At 37.7% G+C, this 27134-nt stretch overlaps 1 protein-coding gene and 1 non-coding gene across 2 annotated transcripts; one reads left to right on the plus strand and one right to left on the minus strand.

The window, feature by feature from the left end:
• Positions 1-6767: 6767 nt before the first annotated feature.
• Positions 6768-8706, minus strand: LOC133829722 (uncharacterized). The gene is made up of 4 exons (XM_062259498.1): positions 8211-8706; positions 7777-8099; positions 7336-7725; positions 6768-7265 (listed from the first exon to the last, which is right to left on the minus strand). Exons 1-4 carry the CDS (start codon positions 8704-8706, stop codon positions 6768-6770), a joined length of 1707 nt encoding a protein of 568 aa, XP_062115482.1.
• On the plus strand, positions 8033-8139 carry LOC133813181 (small nucleolar RNA R71). Its single transcript, XR_009884219.1, has one exon. It is a non-coding gene; the product is annotated as a small nucleolar RNA R71 (small nucleolar RNA).
• Positions 8707-27134: the final 18428 nt, after the last annotated feature.

Consider the following 27134-nt stretch of genomic DNA (forward strand, 5'->3'; position numbering starts at 1 on the left):
TCCCCCACACTTATACTTTTGCAAATTTGCATATACTCATTTTTTTTCATTGCAAATCATCATTTTTTTTCTTTTGTAATTTTGGCTTTTTAAGGAGAGAAATAGAGATCATACACAAATTATAACTAAACAAATAACCCATAAGTATTTCCCTTTTTAACAAACCATCCCACAAAATAAAAAATCATATATATAACCATGGTGCAATGAGATACAATAAAGAAATATTTTTTTTCAATGAAGTATAGGGTCAAAAATTTCGGTTCATAGAAGAAAAGTAACAGTCGTCATGGCTCAAACATGGGAAACTAGGGGTTATCATATAATAGATTGGCTTGAATGGCTCAAACATGGGAAACTAGGGGTTATCATATAATAGATTGGCTTGAATGGCTCAAACAATCCAAAGAACTGCCTTAATTATCTTCCTAATCATGTGTACTTATGATTTCTCCTCAAACAATTGATCAATGATTTCTAGAGTGGTTGGGACTTCAAATGTGTGTGTTTTTTTTTTAATTTCAAAGTAGCATAAATAATTTCCAATACATTTAAGTGGTGAATTCAATCGTTCATAGAGTGAAAAACAACATAAATCAAAATAGCAATTCACATAGGAGTCAAGCACACAAATCATACAAAATTCCTCATTGTCTAACATCACTTTAAGCACAATTCAAAGTTTCATCATCAACCAATGCTTTCAACAAGACCAACACAACTGAACTAAAATTAAAGACAGACACTAAATAAAACAAAAATAATAGAAAATTAACAAAGACATAAAAAAGCAGAATGTAAACAAAGAAAAACATTTTTTGCCTTCCCCCAACCTTAAACAGTACATTGTCCTCAATGGACTTAGGAAAATAGAAAATAAAGTGGAAAGAAAAGAAAGAAAATCTCCCTCAAAACAAGTTACACCTCAGGAATATCCATATCTGCAGCGCCAGCTGCATCCTCATCATCATGGGCTTGATATGGCACAATGGGCATGGGAATCGGTGGTGGATATGCCTACAACCAAGTAGGAGCAGGGGGATATCCAGACATATCCATATTCAAGCCAGCCTGATCCATCCTATAATAGATATCTTGATAGCTGGCATATTCAACAAACCTCTTGTTGTGAGGTAGGATATGTTGAGTATTGGCCCGAATATCAAGTGGACCATGATAAACCTCTTGCTCCAAAGCTTGCAAACGTTGTTGAGTGGTTCTTCTACTATCATTCAGAGGGGGAACAGGTGCCAGAACAGAAGATTGGGCTTGATCATTAGCCTGAGCAGTAGTTTTTTCCTTCAATCTATCAAGGGTATTATGATCAATAATGTGCAACGGATGCACTTTGTCTTCAGATTCATCCCAAGGAACACCTGCCTTCTTGCATAACGTAGTGATCAATGAGGGAACTTAAAATCCATTCATCACTTGGCTCATACTTCGGATGATGGAGCCATGAATAACCTGCCCCGCATTAATGGTTTTGTCAATGAGAATAGCATAAAGGAGAATCGCCTCATGAATATCAATGTGACAAAGTTGGGCTGTCAGCATTAATTTTGCCCCCATGAACCGATGCCAAGCTTTTGTATTGCTATCCAAATAAGCGGCTTTGATGTAGTGAGGAGCCCCATTACTATACAAGGTCAATAAAGCCCCCAACATTGCAATCTCATCAATGATAGATTTATGATTAAGATTATCTTTAACATGGCCATATTCATCACGTTGAAAGTGGGATAGCTCATAGTAACTATTAATATTAGATGCTTTTAATGACACTTTCACACCTCTCACTTTCACTTTGTAGTTCTCATGAGCCACAACATTGGCATAAAATTCACGAACAATTGGGCCAATGCCAGGTTCGGGATGTGCACACAATTTCTCCCAACCCCGAGACTCAATTTGATGCATGAGGAAAGGTTGATCATGATGCATGTGGAGATCAAATCCTCGTTCAGGAACCCACACCATGTCATGAGCAATGGCATTCATGTAACTTTCATAGGCTTCGGTGGACACAAAACTTTAGGGATCATAAGGAATTGTTGTCAATGAAGAAGCTTGATTTTTGTTTGTCTTTGGCGCCATGGCTGTCAAAAAATAGAAAAATGAAGAACAAGAACCCAAAAGCACCAATGTGAGTCACCAAAATATTAAGAGAAAATCACCACAATGACCAACGTTGAACCATGCCAAAAAGAAAGTTTAAATGTCAGCAATTCTAGTGTCAAAACGACACAATGCATCCATACTAATCGTACACAACCACTTCCAACGTACACCAAGAACACTCATACACCAACCATTTACTCCATTCCTCGCAAGCTTTTTATCAAACACATAGAGCGCAGAAAAATACCAACTCCAAAAAAATTATATGCCATAAAGTAAAACTTACCAAAAATCATAATGTGCATGACTGAATAAGAAAACTAATGCAAGAGACATTGTTTACCAACATAAACAACTGCACAAATGCTTCCAAAATACATTACATTTCAATTGTTCAATTGACAAAATAAATACTCTTCACAAATTGAAAAATTGATCAAGGAAAAACTTACTTGAAGAGGGTATCGAATGAGAATGCAAAACTCCTTTGAATGTATGTGTGAAATTTATAAGAAATGTAGAAAACAAAGTGGGATGGGTGAATTTTTGGATTAGTATGGTGGGAATAGGGATGGAGATGTGGGGTGATTTTATGGAGTAATGGAAGAAGAAATAAGTGAGTAGAAGGATTTAGGATGATGGTGGTTGAAAAAGAATGAAGAAAACAAGGGAAAATGGAGAAATTGGTGTGGGTTTCGGTGATGAGAATAATGGGAAAGAGAAGAAAGGGGAATGGTTGTTTTTGTTTTGTAAAAATAAGTGATGAAATTGAGTTTTTATGTTTAAATTCTTTGCTGAAAAAAAAAACGTTTATGGGCCACGACTTAGGAAAAGTGTGCCACAGCCTGATAAGGCTGCTTCGTCTGAATCATGCTCGTAGGCCGCGACCTAGGAAATACATGTCACAACCCACCAACTCTCCTGAAGTATTTCTTTGGAAAAGGGCCGTGGCCTAGGAAAAGTGTGTTGCGACTTTAGCCCCCTTTTTTTTCAAACTTTTTCAATTCTTTTTTTTTTCAAAATTTTTCAGTTTTTTTTTTCATGATTTCACGGTTCTAATTACAGAAATTAAACTAAAATTACCTCAACAAAAACAAACATAAAAATAATAAAAAAATGTTCAATTTAAATAACAAAATAATTAAAATAAACTAATTTAAAAAGTAGCTAAGTTTACCTCACTAGCTCGACTTAATGGTTCATTCATCAACATATACTGGGTCAATGAGGTGAATCACATCAGCTTGTTCTTTGTCCATTGATTCGTAATATGGCCTTAATCTTTGACCATTTACCTTGAATGACTTTTCGGTACTTGGACTTACAACTTCGACCGCTCCATGAGGAAAAACCTTGGTGACAGTGAACGGACCTAACCAATGAGACTTCAACTTCTTAGGAAAATTTTTAAGGCGAGAGTGATACATCAGAACTTTCTGACCTTCCACAAAACTTTTTGGAAGAATATGTTTGTCATTAAAAGCTTTGGTTTTCTCCTTGTAGATTCTCGAGCTCTCATATGCTTCATTGCATATTTTCTTCTAGCTCATGCAATTGAAGTATTCGTTGTTGTCCTACAGCAACCATGTCCATGTTGCACTTCTTTACAGCCCACCAAGCCTTATGCTCCAGCTCTACTGGTAGATGGCAAGGCTTCCCATACACCAACCGATATGGTTACATACCGAGAGGTGTTTTATATGTCGTACAATAAGCCCACAAGGAATCATCAATCCTTGTACTCCAATTTTTCTGGTTTGGATTTACGGTTTTCTCAAGAATTAATTTGATTTCATGATTAGAAACCTCTGCTTGCCCGTTGGCTTGTGGATGATAAGCAACTGTCACCTTATCAGTTACAATATAGCGTCAAAAGAATCCTTCTATACTCTTATTACAAAAATGAGTGCCTCGATCACTATATATAGCCTTAGGTGTACCAAAGCACACAAAAATGTTGGAGCGAATGAAATCCACCACTGTTTTTGAATTATCTGTTCTAGTTGCAATTGCTTCTACCCATTTAGACACGTAATCCACTGCCAAAAGAATGTATTCATAGCCAAAAGAAGATGGGAACGGTCCCATGAAATCCATACCCCAAACATAAAAAATCTTAAGAATTAAAATAGGAGTTTGAGGCATTTAATCCTTGGCCGTTATGTTACCAACTCGCTGACAATGATCATATGTTGAACAATAAGCATAAGAATCTTTGAAAATGGTGGGCTAATAGAAACCACTGTCGAATATTTTACGAGCTGTTCTCTTAGGTCCAAAGTGTCCACCACAAGCATAAGCATGACAAAAATCAAGGATGAAACGAAATTTAGATTCGGGTACACACTTTCAAATGATTTGATCTGTACAATGCTTCCAAAGATAAGGTTCGTCCCATATGTAGTGGCGAGCATCATGCTTGATTTTATTCTGTTGTGTTTGTGTGAGATCACTTGGTAACTCCTTTGAAGCAAGGTAGTTTACGATGTCAGCATACCAAGGAATAAATTCTTGCATGGCGAGGAGTTGCTCATCAGGAAATTTTTCATCCATGGGAAAATTATCTTCATCCCGAATAAGACGACTCAAGTGGTCTGCCACCAAATTCTTAGAACGCTTTTATCTTTTATCTCCAAGTCAAACTCTTGAAGAAGTAGAATCCACTGAATCAGCCGAGGCTTGGCTTCTTTCTTTGCCAATAGATAGTGAAGAGCTACATGGTCGGTATAAACATTCACTTTAGTTCCAATCAAGTATGACCGAAACTTTTCCAAGGCAAAAATGACTGCCAAGAGCTCTTTTTCAGTGGTGGAATAATTAAGTTGAGCATCATTAAGAGTGCCAGAAGCATAATATATAACACGAGGAAGCTTTTCAACTCGATGCCCAAGAACAGCACCCGCGACATAGTCACTTGCATCACACATGAGTTCAAAATGTAACTCCCAATTTGGTGGTTGAGTTATAGGATTTGTAGTCACAGACTCTTTTAATAAGTTAAAAAACCACTAAACACTTTTCATTAAACTCAAACTTTACATCTTTTTAAAGAAGGTTGCATATTGGTGTGGAAATTTTAGAGAAATCCTTGATAAATCTCCTATAGAACCCGACGTGCCCAAGGAATGATCTCACTTCTTTCACACTAGTCGGAGAATGAATTCAATCAATCTTTGCCTTATCAACCTCTATTCCCTTGACTGAAATCAAATGACCCAAAACTATACCTTGGTTTACCATAAAATGGCATTTTTCCTAATTAAGCATAAGGTTAGTTTCAATACACCGCTGGAGTATCAAAGTGAGATTATGAAGGCATTGATCAAATGAGTCACCATAAACACTAAAATCATCCATAAAAACCTCAATGATGTTCTCTATATATCCTGAAAAAATGCTCATCATACAACGCTGAAAAGTGGCAGGGGCATTACATAACCCAAATGTCATAAGTCGGAAAGCGAATGTACCAGAAGGGCATGCGAAGGCTGTCTTATCTTGATCTTTAGGAGCAATAACAATCTAGTTATATCCCGAATAATCGTCAAGCCTTTGATCAATGAAAGGTAATGGAAAGTGATCTTTACGAGTTGCCGCATTCAACTATCAGTAGTCTATACAAACTCGCCACCCGGTTTGCATTCTTTTTGGCACCAACTCATTTTCATCATTCTTTTCCATTGTGATTCCAGAGTGTTTTGGCATTACTTGAAGTGGACTCACCCATCGACTGTCTGAAATTGGGTAAATAATACCCACACTAAGGAGCTTCAGTATCTCCTTTTTCACAACCTCCATCATAGGATGATTTAATCTCCGTTGTGCCTCACGTGTTGGTTTAGATCCTTCTTCTAGTAAAATTCGGTGCATGCACATAGAAGGGCTAATCCCCTTAATATTAGCAATAGACTAACCTATGATTGTTTTATATTCTTGAAGTACTCTTATTAATTTTTCTTCTTGAACTTCGTTAAGATTTCTTGCAATTATAACTGGAAGTGTCTTATTCTTCCCCAAGTAAACATATATGAGATGCTCCGGAAGTGGCTTCAATTCAAGTGTAGGAGCTTGAACAATTGATGGCTGCAATTTCTCATTAGAGATCGGTAAATCCAGAAATGCAACCTTCTTAAAAGACTTGTCAAAACAATTATTGAGTGTGGTTATGACATCCATGATCTCATCAGAAAAATCTTCATCAGTCAACACAAGATGCTCTCTCAATGCAACCTCCAAACAATCTTCATTATGCAAATCTAAGACTCGTTGAGAAAGATTATCCAACACATAAAGAGAGTAAACAACACGTACATCACTTGGATACCTCATAGCCTCAAAAATATTTAATCGAATTGTCTCCCCATCAAATTCCATGGTCAATGTACCGTCATGCACATCAATCTTGGTTCTTGAAGTTTTCATGAATGGTCTTCCCAACAAAATTGGAGTGGAGCATGGAATAGATTCATCTTTCATATCAAGAACATAAAAGTCTACTGGAAACACCAATTCATTCACTTGAACTAAAACATCTTCTATTACACCCTTGGGATAAGCATTTGACCTATCAACAAGTTGAATAATCACCCCTGTTTCTTCAAGTGGACCGAGATTCAATGAAGCATAAATGGAGAATGGCATGGCATTTATTGAGGTCCCAAATCCAATATAAAACGCTCAATTCTTTTATTACCAATAGTGCAAGGGATAGTAAAAGTACCAAGATCCTTACACTTTGGTGGAAGCTTCTTTTGAAGAACTGCAGAAATATTCTCCCCCACACTAATTTTTTCATTACCCCTCAACTTACGCTTATTAGTGCATAACTCTTTCAAAAACTTGGCATAGCGCGGCACTTGTTTAATAGTGTCAAGAAGAGGAATATTCACTTCTATCTTGCGGAATGTATCAAGAATTTCCTTGTCAACCTCTTCCCTTTTAGTCTTCTTTAGTCTGCTTGGGAAAGGAGGTGGGGTGACAAAAGTAGGCTTAGGGTTTGGCTGTGTAGGGTTGGTTGGCTTTGGAGGCACATCTTCATCAACAGAGCAATCAACGTGTGACTTGGATGACAATTTACTAGGCATTGGAGGACTAGGAGGATCATATTGCTTCCCGCTTCGCAAAGTTACTACACTAGCATTCTCCTTGGGATGAAGGCAATTTATTAGACAAATGAGCTTCCAACCTGTTATATGATGCTGCTAATTGTCCCACCTGATTCTCCAAAATTTTGATAGAAGCTTGGGTAGTTTGCTGAAACTGAAGAGTATTTGTAGCAATTGCATTGATTAAATCCTCAGTAGAGGGTTTGGCACTTGGTCGTGGAGCAATTTGCGATGCTTGTGATGGTCTAGGTACAAAATTCTGTTGAGACCATTGTCGCAATGTGAAACCAGGTGGTCTTGCAGGTGTAGAATGTGGAACAACTTGTTGTTGATTCCCATAACGAAGATTTGGATGATCATGCCAGCCAGGATTATAAGTTTGTGAAAAGGGTTCATAGTACATCTGGCGTAATTGACCCGGGAAATCTCCTACAACATTAACACCCTCAGCCTCTCCCTCAAATAAAGTAGAGCAAGTATCAGTAGCATGCCCCACAACCTGACAGGTTCCACATGCCCGCACCTATCGGCCTAAAGCAAGTTGCTGTACCACTGCAGTTAATTGGGCCAATTGTTGACCAAGCTGATTAGCATTAGAGGTGCTCACTTCATTAGCTGATTTGGGTGGTGGAGTAGGATCTTGGCGAATGCCAAACTGTTGTGAGTTAGCAGCCATATTAGAAATCAAGCTTCTGGTTGCAGCAGGAGTCTTATCAACTAGTGTACCCCCACTGGCTGCATCAATCATACTCATATCCAATGATTGTAATCCTTCATAAAAGTACTGGATGAAGAGTTGTTCACTTATCTGATGATGAGGAAAACTAGCACACAATCGCTTAAATCTCTCCCAATATTCATACAAAGACTCCCCTGTATATTGTCTTATAACTCAGATCTCTTTCCTTATGCTTCCAACTTTAGATGTTGGAAAATATTGTTCCAAGAACATAGTCTTCATACCATTCTAGGTTTCAACAGTACCAGGTGGAAGATAGTACAACCATTCTTTAGCTGCATCCTTCAGGGAGAAAGGAAAAGCTCGCAACTTAATTTGTTCTTCAGTCACTGCAACAGGTTTCATACTAGAACAGACAATATGAAACTCTTTCAAATGTTCATTCGGGTCCTCACCGGGCAGCCAATGGAAATAAGGAAATAAGTGGATGAGGCCTGACTTCAACTCAAAGTTAACATCCAAAGGTGGATATTGGATGCAAAGCGGTTGTTGGTCAAGATCTAGCGCTGCAAACTCTTTCAACGTCCTTTGCTGGGCCATTGTTCTATAAGATCGAACTGAATCGTCTGAATCAGATTCGTTGTCAGATGGTAATGGCTCTTTAACAAACTCTGCACGTTCATAATGACGCTGAAAGAGTTGATTATCAGTGATAGTTCTGGAAGAGTGTGACACGAACGATGCCTCAAGAAAATCTTTACTCTTTTGTAGTCGATCTTGTGTATCACCCTCACCAGACATATACACCTAACAATTCCACAGTAAAAACTAATAAGCTGCAAACAAATAACTTTGAATAATAAAGAGAATAACAATAGTCCCCGGCATCGGCGACAAAAATTTGATGCGTGTCGTATACCACAATAAATTTAACAATTATTTTTCTTTCAATACTTACAATTATTTTAGTATAATAGCAAGCACGGGTCAAACACATGAGGAGTATCGTTCACTTTATTATTGAATAATTAGCACTAAGACTTAAAAGGGGATTTAGATTTTTTACTCAAAATTAAATAACATAAACTAGAAAGCAAATAAAGATTGATATTACAATATTAAGAAACAGTTAAAGGTTAATCTCCACCCTCAACAATCATTCCCAATCACTAATAATAAATATTATTTCAATTTCTCAATTAAACTATTAACCTCGTAGATAACGCTGAAGAAAACAATTACCTTAGTCTCCCTATTACAAGTAATCAAGGCGAAGCGCTCAATAATTAACTCTTTTAGCTAAGCAATAAATCTATGAAGCATACAATCTATTTAACTTAGATAAAGCATTAAGTCCTATGGAGACAAGTTAATCTAGGCAATAAATTAATGAAGCATATAATTCATTTAACCTAGGTTCTATTTTTCATCACAATCAACAATTCTTTTGACATCACTATCAATTGCAATTTATCACTTACACTTAGAATCCTAAACTATTAGGTGAGTAGTAATTCTAAGATGACAATTGAATAATGTAAAACCTTAATTAGTTGGCCACCTAACAAGAAATCACAAAATTCATAACTTTCAATAGGAAAAATAGAAACAATTTAATATTGAGAGAAATTAAAGAACAATATTCATTATTAACAATCAAGAATTCATGTCTTGGGTTTTGAATTAAACCTTAACCTAAAAAGAACCTACTCCATAATAGTAATCATAATCACAAACATAATTAAAATTAAAATTAAATCGATTAAGGGAAGAAAAGAAACTAGATTGATGAACAATAGTGTTATAGTCTTCTCTCCAACCCTTTCTGAGTTTTTTTCTCTCAAAAACCATAATAAAAACTTCATCTCAAATTAACCCTAATAACCTTTTATAGTATCCTTTAAATTATATTTAAAATTTAATTAAAATTCTGAAAAGAGCACCGCAAGCCGCGGCTTGATAAATGCGTGTCACGACCTAAAATAAAAATATGCATAAAATCTGTCACACAGGCTTGAAAAAACTTGGCAGCGGCCCAATAGGCAGCGGCCTGAATTTTATGGACCACAGCCTATATTTAATTTCTTCAATTCTCGACCTTAGATAGCTTGTACGCTGCTGCCACTTCAATATTTCAATTCTGAAGGCCTGGAATGCTCCTAAAACTTCATTTTAACCACATCTTAGTGAGTCTTTTTTCAACCTATGATTTGTAAACTACACTTGCCATCAAAAAGTCAGATTTGTCATCATAAAATGTAATGTAGAAAATATGTGGTAGAGTCACAAAACTAAGTTAAAACTACTAAAAATGCTATCATAACACCATTCAAGCATGAAAAAAGTTATCAAATATTAATATAAAAATGGCCTTATCACTCACGTTATCATATAATGATACACATACATATCACATAAACACATATTTCAAAATTAAATCACATAATTTTCCATCATGCCCCTTTTATCAAGGCCCTAAACCTTATTAAGTAATTTTGGATGTTACAACTATCCCTTCCTTACAGAAAGTTTGTCCTCAAAATTTTACCTGAACAACTCAAGACACTGATTCTGCATATCTAACTCTAGCTCCCAGGTTTCTTCCTCGATGTTTCCGTTCCTCCATAATACCTTAAACAAAGGTATAGTCTTATTCCTTAGGACCTTGTCCTTCTTGTCTAAAATCTGAATGGGCTGCTCATCATAAGATAAATTTGTCTCCAGTTCCAAACCCTCGTAACTCAATACATGAGTCTCATCTGATACATACATCCTCAACATGGAAATATGATATTCATTGTGCACAATAGACAGTGTCGGGGGTAAGGCCAACCTATAGGCCGCCTGACTGATCCTCTCTAGGATCTTAAATGGTCCAACAAACTAGGGCTCAACTTGCCCTTCTTCCTAAACCTCTTCGCCCCTCTCAGTGGTGAAACCCTAAGAAAGACCTAGTCTCCCACTTGGAACTACACGTTCCTCCACTTTGGGTATGAATAACTCTTATGTCTACTCTGAGCCACGAGCATCTGAGCTGTAATATTTTCAATAGCCTCAGTGGTCCTTTGAACTGCCTCAGGACTCAAATTTTTTCTCTCACCCATCTCATCGTAGTGAATGGATGTTCTATACTTCCTACCATACAACATCTCATAAGGTGCTACTCCAATAGTCAACTGGTAGTTGTAATTATATGAAAACTCTATCAGAGGCAAATATTTACTCCAGGACCCTTCAAAGTCCAATACACATGCTCTCAACATGTCATCCAATATCTAGATAGTTTCTCAGACTGAGCATCAGTCTGAGGATGATAAGTTGTACTGAACTTCAGTTGTGTACCCATTTCCTTTTGTAAACTTCCACAAAACTTGGAAGTAAAGATAAGGTCCTTATCCGACACGATTGACCTTGGAGTCCCATGAAGGCGTACTATCTCCCTCACATAGAGATTTGCATACTAGTCAGTCATGTAATTCGTCCTCACTGGTAGAAAGTGAGCCGACTTCGTATATCGAGCCACTATGAACCAGACTGAATCGTGTTGGCCCACTGTCCTGGGCAACCACACCACGAAATCCATCGTGATGTCCCCCTACTTACACTCTGGGATATCCAGAGGGTGTAATAGCCCTGCTGGTCTCTGTTGCTTTGCCTTGACCTGTTGTCAGGTCGGGCACTTTGTCATGTACTCAGTCACGTCCTTCTTCATCCCAAGCCACCAATATAAGGCTTTAAGATTCTGGTACATTTTCGTGGTGCCTAGATGTAGAGATAGAATGGGATTCATCCAAAATCTCCTGTCTGATCCCAGTGTCCATCAAAACACAAATCTGATCCTTGTATCTCAATAAACCCATGTCTGACACGGTATAGTCCTTAGCCACTCCAACAAGGACGTCCCCTCTAATATTTCCCAACTGTTGGGCCACTCAACTGTTTCTCCTTGATCATCTCTAAAAGAGTAGACTACAAGATGATGTTGGCTAACTGGCCCACCACTAACTCAATACTTGCTATAGTCATATCCACTGTGAATTCCCTAGATATCCATATCACACTTTACAACTTTCCCGAACCCTTCTGACTTAAAGCATTTGCCACCACGTTGGCTTTCCCTGGGCGATTGAGGATCTCACAATCATAATCCTTCACCAACTCTAACAAACGTCTCTGCCTCATGTTCAAGTCCTTCTGGGTGAAGAAGTATTTCTACTCTTGAGATATGTGTATATCTCACACTTCTCACCATACAAGTAGTGTCACCACCTTCAATGCAAAAGCCACTGCTGCAAGTTCTAGATCATGTGTGGGGTACCTCTGCTCATACTTCTTCGGCTGATGTGATGCTTAGGCAATTACCTTTCCTGTCTGCATATGGACACAACCTAGGCCATGTCTCAAGGTGTCACAATAAACCACAAACTTGTCCTGATCTTTAGGAAGACTCAGAATTGGAGCGGTGATCAGAATCTTCTTCAGTCTCTGAAAGCTGTCCTCACACCTGTCTCACCATATGAACCTCTGATTCTTGCGTGTCAACTCTGTCAGTGGTGACACAACCTTGGAAAACCCCTCCACAAAGCGTCTGTAATAAACGACCAATCTGAAGAAACATCTGATCTCTGAATCATTTTTTGACGTTGGCCAATCTCTGACCGCCTCAATCTTCGATGGATCCACCATAATTCCTTCCTTACTGACTATGTGACCTAAGAAGGTCAACTGTTGTAACCAGAACTCACATTTCTTGAATTTTGCATACAACATGTGCTCTCTCAGCCTCTGTATTACTAATCTGAGATGTTGTTCGTGCTCTGTCTAACTGAGAGTATACCAGTATATCATCGATAAGGACGATCACAAATTGATCCAAGTAATCTTTGAACACCCTGTTCATCAGATCCATAAATGTTGTTGGGGCATTAGTTAGTCCACATGACATCACCAAAAACTCATAATGCCCACACCTAGTGCGAAAAGTTGTATTCGGTATATCTTCTTCTCTGATCCCCAGCTGGTGATAATCAAATCAAAGATCTATCTTGGAGAATATCGTCCAACCCTGTAACTGATCAAATAGATCACCAATCCTTGGCAGAGGACACTTGTTCTTGATATTTAAGTTATTCAGTTCTCTATAATTGATACACATCCTCAGATAACCATCTTTCTTCCTCACGAAGAGAACTGGTGTGCCCCATAGCGAGAAACTAGGCCTAATAAAACCCAAGTCTAGTAATTCCTTTAACTGAACCTTTAGTTCCTTCAGATCTACTGGAGCCATTCGATAAGACACTCTAGACCATAGTTCTATCCCTGTTGCCAAATCAATCACAAACTCTATCTCCCTAAGTGGAGGTAATCCTGGCAGATCCTTTGGAAACACTTTTAGAAACTAAAACACCAACCTGGTCTGTCCTGGTCCCACTAGCATGACCTGAGTGGTATCCACCACACTATATAAGAATCCTATGCATCCCACGACAATAGGTCTCTAGCTCTAAGCACAGATATGATAGGTATACGGGGTTCATCCACAGTGCCAACAGAAACAAAGGGATCCTCACCCTCAGGCTCAAAGATTACCATCTTATTCTTGCAATCTATCATTGCCCCATACTTGGCTAGCCATTCCATACACAAGATCATATCAAAGTCAGTCATGACTAGCTCAATCAAATTAACTGACACTCTCTACCATCCACTGTCACTGGTAATTATCTAACCCATCTCTTAAGAAGTTACCAATTTTCGCGGTAGGGGATAGGGTTCCAAATTTCTCATCACAACATAATTACACAATCTACATACCAAGTCTATGCCTCTACTAGATGCAACGAAACAAATAAAAACATGGCACTAGAACCAATTAACAAAACAAAAGAATCATAACTAGGAGGCTAACCTGTCACGACTGGGGAACCCTAGAAGGAACGGTTCCTAGTGCGCAGCGAAAATTGCGGTAATTGTATACAACAATTTTTTTTTTATATAAACAATCTTTATATGAGGATCCTTTACTTTGGAATATGTTAATAAATATATAATATGAATATGAAAAATATTACGAAACTATTAACCTCTCGTAGCCCATCAAGAATCCTTGAATCTTTTCGTATGTATTTCGATCTTCCTATCCTTCATTGAGTACTCACACCTAGATCTTCCTAGACGTTCTCTACACCTTGAGATGTGGATGGGCACATAGAGGACAAGGTTCAATTTTGTGAATCGAAATTATTCTCAACACATGAGACTTTTGATTATAGGCTAGTGAGAATAAGTTATTTTTTTTCTTTTTGTGAAAATGATGAGAGTTTTTTCTTCTCTGTATAAAATTTCAAAATTCAAAATTTGAATTTTCATCATCATCTTATTATTAAATAAATGAATATAATAATCAAAACAAATTTTGACTATCCATATTTATTTATTCACACTTAAATAAATAATTGATTAAAATCAATTTATTTTATGTCTACACAATTTTGAAACTGCACAAATGCAATAATAAATTGTGCAACTTCAATTATCACATAATTGCACATTTATCTCGAAGAATAAATATTCTCTCAAATAGCCCATTCACAGTTTAATCCTTGTATCAACTCTTACCTTGATTAGTGTTGATAGAGTCGTTTGGGAACCTATGGACCAACAATTCCAAGCTCCAATAAATAGAAGGTTATTAACCAAATCTCTTTGATTCAATAATCATATTTATTAATCTCATGATTATTCCACTATACATATGAGACTGAACTCTTGAGAATTAAAGACATATATTTACTGAGTACTTTATTGTAACCACAAAGTGTCCATTGATATAATCATTACATACAAATTAATCCTTCATTGATGATTCATAATTAAATGGGAATAAAATTACTATTTTACCATTTTAAGTATATCTTGATTCCTAGTGTACCATTGACTTTACTAGTGAAGGTTAATTCATAATCTGATTATGAATTTGACGTCAATAATCTTTTCAGTTCCAAAAGCATTATACGAACATCTGTTGATGTGTTTTATAATACTACGAAACGATATATAAACAAGTATGATTAAAACACAACTGGTCTAGTTCTACATACTCTCAACATGCAAAGTACCTCCACTAAATTTTCCTACTACACTAGTAACCGGGATCTAGGTTGTAATGCCCCAACTATTTCTAAGACCTTGGACCATTAAAACTACTAGACATAGCCACTATTTTTAAGAAAACATACACAAGGAAAATTCATAACTTTATTAAAAACACCAAAGTAAATATTGAAATACATAAATGAGCGGTACGGGATCCCATTGTTTAAAATAAAACACAACTTTAAATTAAATGAAGTTGTTTACAAAGCTAAATGCGGAAAATACATAAAAACATAAAACAAAAATAAATGTCATCCTCGATCGACTCGAAGCCCATTCCTTCCATTCATCCTCAATACACAAGTCAAGCCACCAAGAATCCTTCCGCCTCCGTATCTAGCTTCCTGCATCACACTAAAAAAAATAAAGGAGTGAGACTAATGTCCAACAAGGAAAATCTACTAACAATATATAACATAAATCATATACATAAGACTATATCATAAACATATACTATAAAACATATATCATATAAGACTACAACGGCCACCATACTTCTTGGGGCTTGTTAAGTAAGCAAGTCATATGCCCATATAGATTTGTGGGGCTTGCTAGCTAGACAATTCATGTGCCCAAGGACTATAAACATACTATACATAGCGTAAACGTAACATAACATAACATAAGATAACATATCATAAGCATAACATGTCATATAAACATAAAAAAAGCAATCTTATTTTCCTTACCAAAACCGGGATATTTGAGAACAAGAGTGGGATTAGAACACTCCTAAAACCAAAAGTAAGAATGGTGAGTTTGTAAGGAAAAGAGATGAAAAGGAAACTAAATCATCAAAGAGGAAACTTACCGAGAAGATCCTTAGATCAAAGAACTTAAACACCTAACCATAAAACCATAAATAGAAGTTAGGATCTGAAAGAAACTTAAGGAAAACTAAGGAATCATAAAGAATGGAACTTATGAATAATATTACTTTGATTGAACTAGAACTAATCTACACTTCAATATCAAAAACACACATTTATCTCACTACCCAAGTGTTTATAAAGCTTAAGATGATAAAGATTTTTATCCCCAAAACCCAAGTGTATCACTCTATAGAAATTCTAGCAGCTTGAAGGCTCTGAACACAGCTTGAAGAATGAGAGAAATTGCTAGGTACTAGGTCCTATTTATAGAGTTCAAGGGATGAAAATATCTCCTTTTTGGATTGAATAAAATAATGAATATTAAATGAAAAATACTTGAATATTCAGCCAACAGATGCTTAAGACTCGATCAAAAACGTTCAGAGGCAAGTCAAGAGGTTAAGGGATGAATCAAGCTCGGATTTATCACAGTTCGAAAAACTGCACCTAGGGCCGATATATCGCCCACCTTAGGGGATATATCGCCTGACCCTATATCCCGAGTGTTCGTGATTTCGTTCGTGCGAAGTCAACGTGTTTTCCATATCTCCCGTCCTGCGATATATCGCCTTTAAGGCTGCGATATATCAGCATACGTAGATAATTTAAACGCATTTCTGTAGGAATTTAGGATAATTAGAGTTGATTAAATAGGTTTGACTAAGTAAAATGTGATTCCAGCAAGTTCTGGAAGGGTCTAGAACTTCTAGAAACTTCTAATATTGAAATATCCATTTAAAAATGCTTAAATCCTCAAATAAACAAGATTGTGACAAGTGTCATGTTCTTAATGGTTCTGGAAGATTCTAGAGTTTCTAGAACTTTCTTATAATTAAATCCTTAAATAAATAAAATTATGACAAGTGTCATGCTCTTAATGGTTCTATCTAAACCTTAGGTTATAATTAAAATATTTCTATGAACAAAAATATTAATCAAACCTTATGTTATAATTAATATTTCTAAACTATAGATTAAACTTATAAAATCCATAACTATTGCTACGAGTGTCCTACTAAGTCCCGGTTTGAACCAAGATCAACGAAATCTAAAATACTACAAACTACTACTAACTATCTAGCTAGCTAAGTAAAGATTTTGGGACTCTACAATTCTCCCCTACTACAAATAATTTTGTCCCTGAAATTTACTTACCAAACAATTCCGGATACCACGCTAGCATGTATTCCTCCAACTCCCACGTTGCCTCCCGTTTAGAACTATTACTCCATAGGTCTTTGACTATCGGAATACTCTTAGACCGTAATTCCTTCATCCCTCCATCTAGGATGCTAACCGGCCGTTCCTCGTAACTCAAGTCTTTTGGAAGTGCTATTGTATCATACTTGAGGTCGTGAGATGGATACGACACATATCTACGTAGCATTGAGATGTGGAGCACATTGTGGCTATCTGCTAGGGCTGGCGGTAGGGCTAATCTATATGCAACTACTCCCACTTTGTCGAATATCTCAAAAGGACCTATAAACCTGGGACTAAGCTTGCCTTTCTTTCCGAACCACTTCACACCTTTCATAGGAGATATCTTTAATAAGACTTGATCTCCGACTTTGAATTCCACATCACGCTGCTTGGCATCCACATAACTTTTTTGACGACTTTGAGCAGCGACCATACTCTTTCAAATCAGTGCTACTGCATCCTGAGCTTCTCTAACAACTTCGGGTCCAAGTAGTTCCTTTCTCCTATCTCATCCCAATGTAACGGTGATTGAACCCTTCTTCCATAAAGTAGCTTGTAGGGTGCCATCCTGATTGTTGACTGGTAGCTATTGTTGTAGGAAAATTCTATTAGTGACAAATACTTACTCCATGATCCTCCAAAATCAAGTACACAAGTGTGCAACATATCTTCTAAAATATGTATGGTACGCTCGGACTGACTGTCTGTCTGAGGATGAAATGCCGGACTAAGACTTAACTTTGTACCCATGACTTGCTACAAGCTTCCCCAAAATCTCGATGTAAACGTCGATTATAATGACCCAAAATTACTAATAAGGCTTAAGGGCCTTGATTAGTGTGCCGGGAGGGAAAAATTGGAAGTTATGTGAATTAATGGTGAGAATGCATGTTTATGAGTATTAGATAAGCATGCGGCCCCTATTTAGCTTGTAAGTGCATAATTGTAATTTTGGCCCGTTAGGGCATAAATGTGATAAATTGTTGAGATCGCATTATTATGTGGATATATATATATATTTGCAGCATTCAACACGAGGCGATCCTAGGGATCAAGTAGTGGGAAAGTCACAACGGGACCCAATACCTGACTCAGGGCGAGTCAATGGGTGTTTTGGGTAATGGACGTTTATTTGGGCTATTGAATTATGAAAATAAATAATTGGAGATATATTTGAGGTTAGGAAGCCTAGGTGGGAATACCGGGGAACCTTACCATTTTGCCCTCGGGGACATTTTTGGCACCCCAAGCTTTGAGATTAACTTAAGTGAAGTAAATAAGGTAAAGAAAAACAAAGGAAGGCAACAGAAACACCCAGAACCGACCCTCCTCTCTCTACTCTTACTCTTTCAAGGGAAAATATAGAAAAGCTAAGGGAACTTGGCTGGAACTCAGTGAATTGAGTAGAGGTTTTGGAAGATTAACTCAGTAGAAGCTAAGGAATCAAACTAGGAACTGAGGTAAGCATTGAATTATACTTTTGATCATTTGATTATGTAGCTTTGGGGCTGAATTCTAAGAGTTCTTGGGTTCTGCAATTAAAGGTTCAATTAAGGCAGAAAGCTTGGGAGTTAGCTCAGTAATTATTTGGAGGATTGAGTCTTCACTGAAGGTAAGCTTCAATTAATGATATAGTGTTTGAATTCTAGGTTTTTTGGACTGGTTTTTGTGTTCTTGAGCTTGTGGGTTTCAAAGATTGAAATGTTGTTTTGATGAGTTTCTAGACTAGGTTTCTGTTGGGTTATGTTGTTGAAATCATGTTAGAATGTTGGGATAATTGGATTATGTTGTTGGGATGGTTATGGGTGGTTTTGAGTGAGGTTTGATTGTCAGATATGGTGGTTTTTCTGGGTTCGAAGGGGTCGGGTCGCGGCATAGTTCTTGGTGCGCCGCTGCCCTCTGAGGCAGTTGGATGCTGGAGAAGGAGGGCGGCCGCGACATGGGGAAGGCTAAGCCGCGGCTCGTGTCTATTTTTGGGCGAGGTTGAGCCTCTGTTTGGGGCCATGCTGCGACATGGGGAGGCTTGAGCCGCGACCCTTAGGGATATTTGTGTTTTTGGGTTTTTAAGCATGGGAACCTAACCTAGGGTGCTCGGGATCGACCCCACTACCGTGTTTGGTGGAATTCGATGTCTCGGAGGCTAGAACTCTATCCAGAAACCCTAATACAATTATTGATGGAATCCTTTATCATGGTTGTGACTAGGTTTACGCTTGGGATCGAGCATGATCGTGCTCGAGGGTCGTCTTTCTTCATCAAAGCACTAGGAATTAAAGGTAATAAAACTGCACCTGTATATGTGGATAGGATGGGACTAAGTGTTCCCTATATTTGTATGCACTATTATATGATTGTGTTAAACCATGTGAATATGTTGGGACTAAGAGTTCCCTATAATTGTATGAATGTCATGAGGTGGTATTATGCCACGGGGACATGTGATAAACGGCCTAAGAGTGGCAAGATCAATATTTGCGCACATGACGTGGCTCAGCCACTGGTAGCTGAGGACAGCTTAATAATCATTGAGCTCGGCTTAAGCGGGCCAGAGTCAGTGGGGTAAACACTGGGCTTGGCCTAAGCGAGCCAAAGACAGTGGGTTAAATAGAGGGTGCGGCCTACGAGCGTTAACCCTAGATGTTGCTTGACATGTATTCTATTGCCAATTATTGTGTATGATGTGCTGAATATCTGGAACTAGATCATTGGTTATTGACTGATGTCCTGGATTGAATGAATGATATGGCTTGCTGGATAATCGATTAATTTCTTGTAAATTATTTGGTTATGCTTTGTGAACTACTTAGTTGTTGATATTGATTGTACTATGATATTATGTTTTCTTGCTGGGCCTTGGCTCACGGGTGCTGTGTGGTGCAGGTAAAGGCAAGGGTAAGATGGGTTGACCATGAGTTGGATATCTTTGGGGGCAAGGTGTACATTGTCAGCTGCTCGGGAGCCACGGTCGGGGGTTTGTACAGGGACGGAAACCCAAAACATGTATTTTACCATTAGAGTGGCTTAACTATTTATATGAGTTGGAAATTCTGTAATTACGTTATTTAAACCCTGATTTGGGATCCCATGTACCAAACATTTATTTTAATGAGAATTATTCGTTTATAACCAAAATATTTTAAACCTAACCTGTTTGTATCGTTAGATTCACATTTTTATTTAAATGACTAGATTAGCAAGTCTCGCACTATTTCAAACACATAGTGTAACGGTCTTGGTTATCCAGGGCGTTACACCGATCCTCTATCAGATACTATTGTCTTAGGAATTCCATGCAGTGTAACTATTTCTTGAACATAAATGTATGCATATTGATCTACTGTATATGAAGTCTTGATAGGCAGGAAATGAGCTGACTTGGTTAATCTATCTATTACTACCCAAGCCGAGTCGTGTTGCTTACTCGTTCGTGGCAAACCTGTCACGAAATCCATGGATATATCATCCCATTTCCATTCTAGAATGCTAAGTGGTTGTAATAAGCACGGAGGCCACTGGTGTTCTGCTTTCACTTGCTGGCATACTAAACATTTAAACACATATTCTGCTATATCTTTCTTCATTCCTGGCCACCAATACATTTCCTTAATGTCGTGAGTCATCGTGGTCGACCCTGGGTGAACTGAGTATGGGGTATTGTGTGCTTCTTCTAAAATCTTTATCTTAATCCCTTGATCATTTCGCACACATACCCAATCCTTATATCTTAATAACCCCGGTCCTGATATTGAGAAATCTGTGGCCTTGCCTTCTTTAACTGCATCCATATGTAATACTAATGTGTCATCATGGCCTTGCCCAATCCAAATTTCTTCTAACAAACTTGAATGAATTGACAAGTTAGCTAGCTTACCGATGACTACTTCTATTACGACACTAATCAGCTCCTGCTGAAGCGGCTTTTCTAACCCAGCTAATACCGCTAGACTTCCATAGCTCTTCCTACTTAACGCATCCGCAACTATGTTTCCCTTTCCCGGGTGGTATAGGATTTCCCAGTCATAATCCTTTACTAATTCTAACCACCTAAATTGTCTCATATTGAGCTCCTTTTGCGTGAAGAAACACTTTAAGCTTTTGTGGTCTGTATAAATCTCACACCGTTCTCCATAAAGATAATGGCGTCAGATTTTCAACGCAAAGACCACCGCTGCCAACCCCATATCATGTGTTGGATAGTGTTGCTCATACTCCATCAGCTACCTTAAGGCGTAGGCTATCACCTTGTCATTCTGCATCAGCACACAACCCCACACTTTCTTCGACGCATCGCAATAGACTACAAACTTATCATTGGGTGTCGGTACACAAAGTATTGGTGCTGAGCACAACTTATCTTTTAGCAACCGGAAGCTCTCTTCACACTTATCAGTCTAGTTGAACCTCTGTTGTTTCCGGGCTAAACTGGTAAGTGGAGTGGCTATCTTAGAAAAACCCTCTACAAACCTCTGAAAATAGTCTGCTAGTTCCAGAAAACTTCTTACCTTGGACGCGTTCTTTGGTCTTGGTCAATCCTTCACAGCCTCTACTATAGTTGGGTCTACTGTTACTCCTTCCTTGGATACTATGTGCCTGAGAAATGCTACTTGTGAAAGCCAAAATTCGCACTTCTTGAATTTGACGTAAATATGATACTCTTTCAGTCGCAACAAGGTCATCCTTAAATGTTCCTCGTGCTCAGCTTGTCCTTTCAGTACACCAAAATATCGTCGATGAACACTATGACAAATTTATCCATGTAATCCTTAAAGACCCTATTCATTAAATCCATGAATGTAGCTGGAGCGTTTGTAAGACCAAAAGACATAACTAGAAACTCGTAATGTCCATAATGAGTTCTAAAAGTTGTCTTAGGAATATCCTCTTTCCGTACCTTGAGCTGATGATACCCAGACCGGAGATCGATCTTTGAAAACACGGTTGCTCCTCGAAGTAGATCAAACAAGTCTTCAATCTAGGGTAGTGGGAACTTATTCTTAATCGTCACTTTATTCATCTCGCGGTAGTCTATGCACATCCGCATACTTCCTTCATTCTTCTTCACAAATAGAACCGGTGCTCCCCATGGCGAATGGTTCGATCTAATGAATCCTAAGTCTAAGAGTTCTTCTAACTTCATCTTTAACTCCTTGAGTTCGGTAGGTGCCATCTGGTAGGGTGCCTTGGAGATAGGCTCGGTGCCCGGTACTAGTTTGATTGTGAAGTCAATTTCCCGAGTCGGCGGCAATCCTGGTAAGTCGTCAGGAAATACTTCTGGAAATTCCTTTACAATGCGAACGTCTCCAACCTTTAGTGGTGTTTCCTTTACCACATTTGTGATGCTGTCTAAAAATGTGTGACATACTTTTTCTATCATCCTCTGAGCTTTTAGAGATGAAATAAGCGGTGGGCGTAGCCCTAAAACCTTTCCCATAAAGCCTAGTCTCTGACCGTCAGCAGTCTCGAACATTACTTGCTTATGTCTGCAGTCGATGGTTACGCCATGCCTTGCTAGCCAGTCCATTCCTAGTATCACATTGAAGTCTTTGATCTCCATTTCTATCAGGTCTCCTTCTAGTTCTACATCCTCAATTTCGATCGGTACGCCTCATACTATCCGTGATGATAGGACTATTTCACCCGAAGGCAATTCTGTTACAAACCTAGCTCTAAATCTTTCACAAGGTTTGTCCAATTCTTCTATCATTCCTAATGAGATATACGAGTGAGTGGCTCCTGAATAAAATAATACATAACATACATTATTGAGGATAGGAATCTGACCTGTGACCACTTTATTGCTAGCGTCAGCTTCTGCTTGGGTTAAGGCATAGACCCTGGCAGGAACCATCTTGTTGTCCCTTTTCTCCTCTGCCTTGAGCTGGGGACATTCTCTCTTCCGGTGTCCTTCCCAACCACAATTGTAGCATCCCTTGGTATTTGCATGGCAATCACCAGGATGTTTCTTTTGGCACTTAGCACATTGTGAGTATTCTAGTTCTACATCCTCAATTTTGATCGATACGCCTCGTACTATCTGTGATAATAGGACTATTTCACCCGAAGGCAATTCTGTTACAAACCTAGCTCTAAATCTTTCACAAGGTTTGTCCAATTCTTCTATTATTCCTAACGAGATATACGAGTGAGTGGCTCCTGAATCAAATAATACATAACATACATTATTGAGGATAGGAATCTGACCTGTGACCACTTTATTGCTAGCGTTAGCTTCTCCTTGGGTTAAGGCATAGACCCTGGCAGGAACCATCTTGTTGTCCCTTTTCTCCTCTGTCTTGAGCTGGGGACATTCTCACTTCCGGTGTCCTTCCTGACCACAATTGTAGCATCCCTTGGTATTTGCATGACACTCACTAGGATATTTCTTTTGGCACTTAGCACATTGCGGGTATTCTACATAACTCAGATTATTACCTCCATTGTTTGTTCATGCCCTTTTATCATTACCAGACTGCTTATTGTCAGATGCCGTCTTTTCTGACCATTATTGTTATTGGACGGATGGCTGTTATGGTTGTTATTCCGATCATTCTGAGGTCGACCTTGCTGTTTAGGCTCAGGCTTACTGGCCTCCTCTTTACTAACATTCGCATGAATCCTTTCTACTTCTATAGCTGTTTCTAGAACATCGGCATAAGTAGTATTTCCTGGGTTTGCTAGCTTAACCCCTCGTAGATTGGCTACATGTGCTGAGTTGGGTACGACGCATAGTTTTCCATTGGCCATCCCCCATAAGGACCTACTTGATGGGGTGCTAGAGCCATTTGCTATGGTTGCGGCTGAGGCGAAGGCTGAGTCTGAGTCTGAGCCTGTAGTCGCTGTTGCCGCAGTAATTCCTCAACTTGCTGTCGTAGCCTGGTAATTTCTACAGTGTTGTCAATCGACGGCGGAGGCGCACTTTGGTTAGAAGCAGTAGTGGTAGCACACACTCCCCTTCTGCGAACTGGAGGGGCTTCATTGCTTTCAGGAGCGGCGTTGGAGGCATTGGCATTGGTGTGAGCAGACCTTCTGAGCGACATCTTCAGTAGAGTTCTAACAGTTGAGAAAAACATGTTAGAACTTACCCTAATTGGCTCTAAGGCAAAAACTTAATCTAAGCAAGCATAACTCAGACCTATTATTTACGATTTCTTATGAAAAAAATATAAGCCTTCTTTATAATTATGGTGTGTTTCTATACTTAGAAAAATAAGCCATCTTTATTATTTTGTAAGTGTGTTTCTAATTATCCTATATGACTTAAATCTCAGGCTCGAAACTCGTCGTTGTTCCAAAGTTAACCATATTGAGGGAGGGTTGGGATCAGTAAAATTGTTCCCACTACTATGGCCCCCTAACTCTCAATATAGAACCTGATCCATTGATTTGTATCCACCCTCACCGAACTTGGTCATTATTTATTAAATTTATTATTTAGTATGATTGCAAAAGAAAATCAAACTCATACATCTCATCAAAATAACAATGATATTTATTTGGAAAAATAGTTTTCACTAAGTACAATCATAAAAGCAAAAATAATAAATAAAATAAATAAAGAATCTATTCTAAAAATCGAGATCTTCTACATCTGATCCTTCATCTAACATATCATCATCTATCTCTTCATAATCATCATTTTCGTGAGCCTCATAATTTCCTCTAGGAAGATTTGTAAAAATTCTATTCTTTTGTTCTTTTGTGAATTGGAATTCCATCTTAGAGGTAAACCTAAGTATGAGAAAATAATATCTCATAGCTACTGGTAATTCATCTTCATCATCTATTGCCTCCCATATTTCTTCTAAAGTTGCAATTACAATAGGAAAATCTTTAAAAAGTCTAATCACTAAAACATATTGCTCCGTTGCTCTCATCATGATTTGTTTAGTTGCTTGGAGGTGACCTATCTCGTTGTGGAATAAAAGTAATCTCTGAGTGATTCTTTCTAATACTCCTAGTGTATTCCTTGGCTCTCTAATCATTTTTAAGGCCTTAATTGCTCGGATATCGTTATAGGGTAAGGCTTCATCCATTCTTAACTGAAAACATAAGACTTAAAACGTTAGCTAAATACATCAACATAATAACTAAAACATAAACACTTACATTGGCGGTTAGATTCGGAGCTTGAGCGTGTGTATAAAGGAGAATTTCAGGTAAATGGACCGTTGCTCTGATACCAACTGTAATGACCCAACTATTTCTAAGACCTTGGACCATTAAAACTACTAGACATAGCCACTATTTTTGAGAAAACATACATAAGGAAAATTCATAACTTTATTTAAAAACTCCAAAGTAAATATTGAAATACATAACTGAGCGGTATGGGATCCCATTGTTTAAAATAAAACATAACTTTAAATTAAATGAAGTTGTTTACAAAGCTAAATGTGGAAAATACATAAAAACATAAAACTAAAATAAATGTCATCCTCGATCGACTCGCAGCCCATTCCTTCCATTCATCCTCAATACACTGGTCCAGCCACCAAGAATCCTTCCGCCTCCGTATCTAGTTTCATGCATCACACTAAAAAAAATAAAGGAGTGAGCCTAATGCCCAACAAGGAAAATCTACTAACAATATATAACACAAATCATATACATAAAACTATATCATCAACATATACAATAAAATAAATATCATATAAGACTACAATGGCCATCATATTTCTTGGGGCTTGTTAACTAAGCAAGTCATATGCCCATAAATTATTGGGGCTTGCTAGCTAGACAAGTCATGTGCCCAAGGACAATAAACATACTATACATAGCGTAAACGTAACATAACATAACATAAGATAACATATCATAAGCATAATATAAGCATAACATATCATATAAGCATATAAAAGCTATCCTATTTTCCTTACCAAAACCGAGATGTTTGAGAACAAGAGCGGGATTAGAACAATCCTAAAACCAAAAGTAAGAATGGTGAGTTTCTAAGGAAAAGAGATGAAAATGAAACTAAATCATCAAAGAGGAAACTTACGAGAAGATCCTTAGATCAAAGAACTTAAACACCTAACCACAAAACCATAAACAGAAGTTAGGATCTGAATGAAACTTAAGGAAAACTAAGGAATCATAAAGAATAGAACTTATGAATAATATTACCTTGGATGAACTAGAACCGATCTACACTTCAATATCAAAAACACACTTTTATCTCACTACCCAAGTATTTATAAGGCTTAAGATGATAAAGCTTTTTATCCCCAAAACCCAAGTGTATCACTCTATAGAAATCCTAACAGCTTGACGGCTCTGAACGCAGCTTGAAAAATGAGAGAAATGGCTATGTACTAGGTCCTATTTATAGAGTTCAAGGGTTGAAAATATCTCCTTTTTCGCTTGAATAAAATAATGAATATTAAATGAAAAATACTTGAATATTCGGTCAACTAATGCTGAAGACTCGGTGAAAAACGTTTAGAGGAAAGTCAAGAGTTTAAGGGATGAATCAAGCTCGGATTTATCGGAGTTCAAAAAATTGCACCTAGGGCAGATATATCGCCCACCTTAGGCGATATATCGCCTGACCCTATATCTCGAGTGTTCGTGATTTCGTTCATGCGAAGTCAACGTGTTTTCCGCATCTCGCGTGCTGCGATATATCGCCTCTAAGGTTGCGATATATCGGCATAAGTAGATAATTTAAACACATTTTTGCATGAATTTAGGATAATTAGAGTTGATAAAACATGTTTGACTAAGTAATATGTGATTCCAGCAAGTTCTAGAAGGGTCTAAAACTTTTAATATTGAAATATCCATAAAAATGCTTAAATCCTCAAATAAACAAGATTCTAGAATTTCTTAAAATATCCATTAGAGTTGATTAAACAGGTTCGACTAAGTAATATGTGACAAGTGTTCATGTTCTTAATGGTTGTGGAAGATTCTAGAATTTCTAGAACTTTCTTAAAATGAAATCCTTAAATAAATATAATTATGACAAGTGTCATGCTCTTAATGGTTATATCTAAACCT

The sequence above is a fragment of the Humulus lupulus genome, chromosome 1 (genome assembly GCF_963169125.1).
Source record: "Humulus lupulus chromosome 1, drHumLupu1.1, whole genome shotgun sequence".
NCBI lineage: Eukaryota > Viridiplantae > Streptophyta > Magnoliopsida > Rosales > Cannabaceae > Humulus > Humulus lupulus.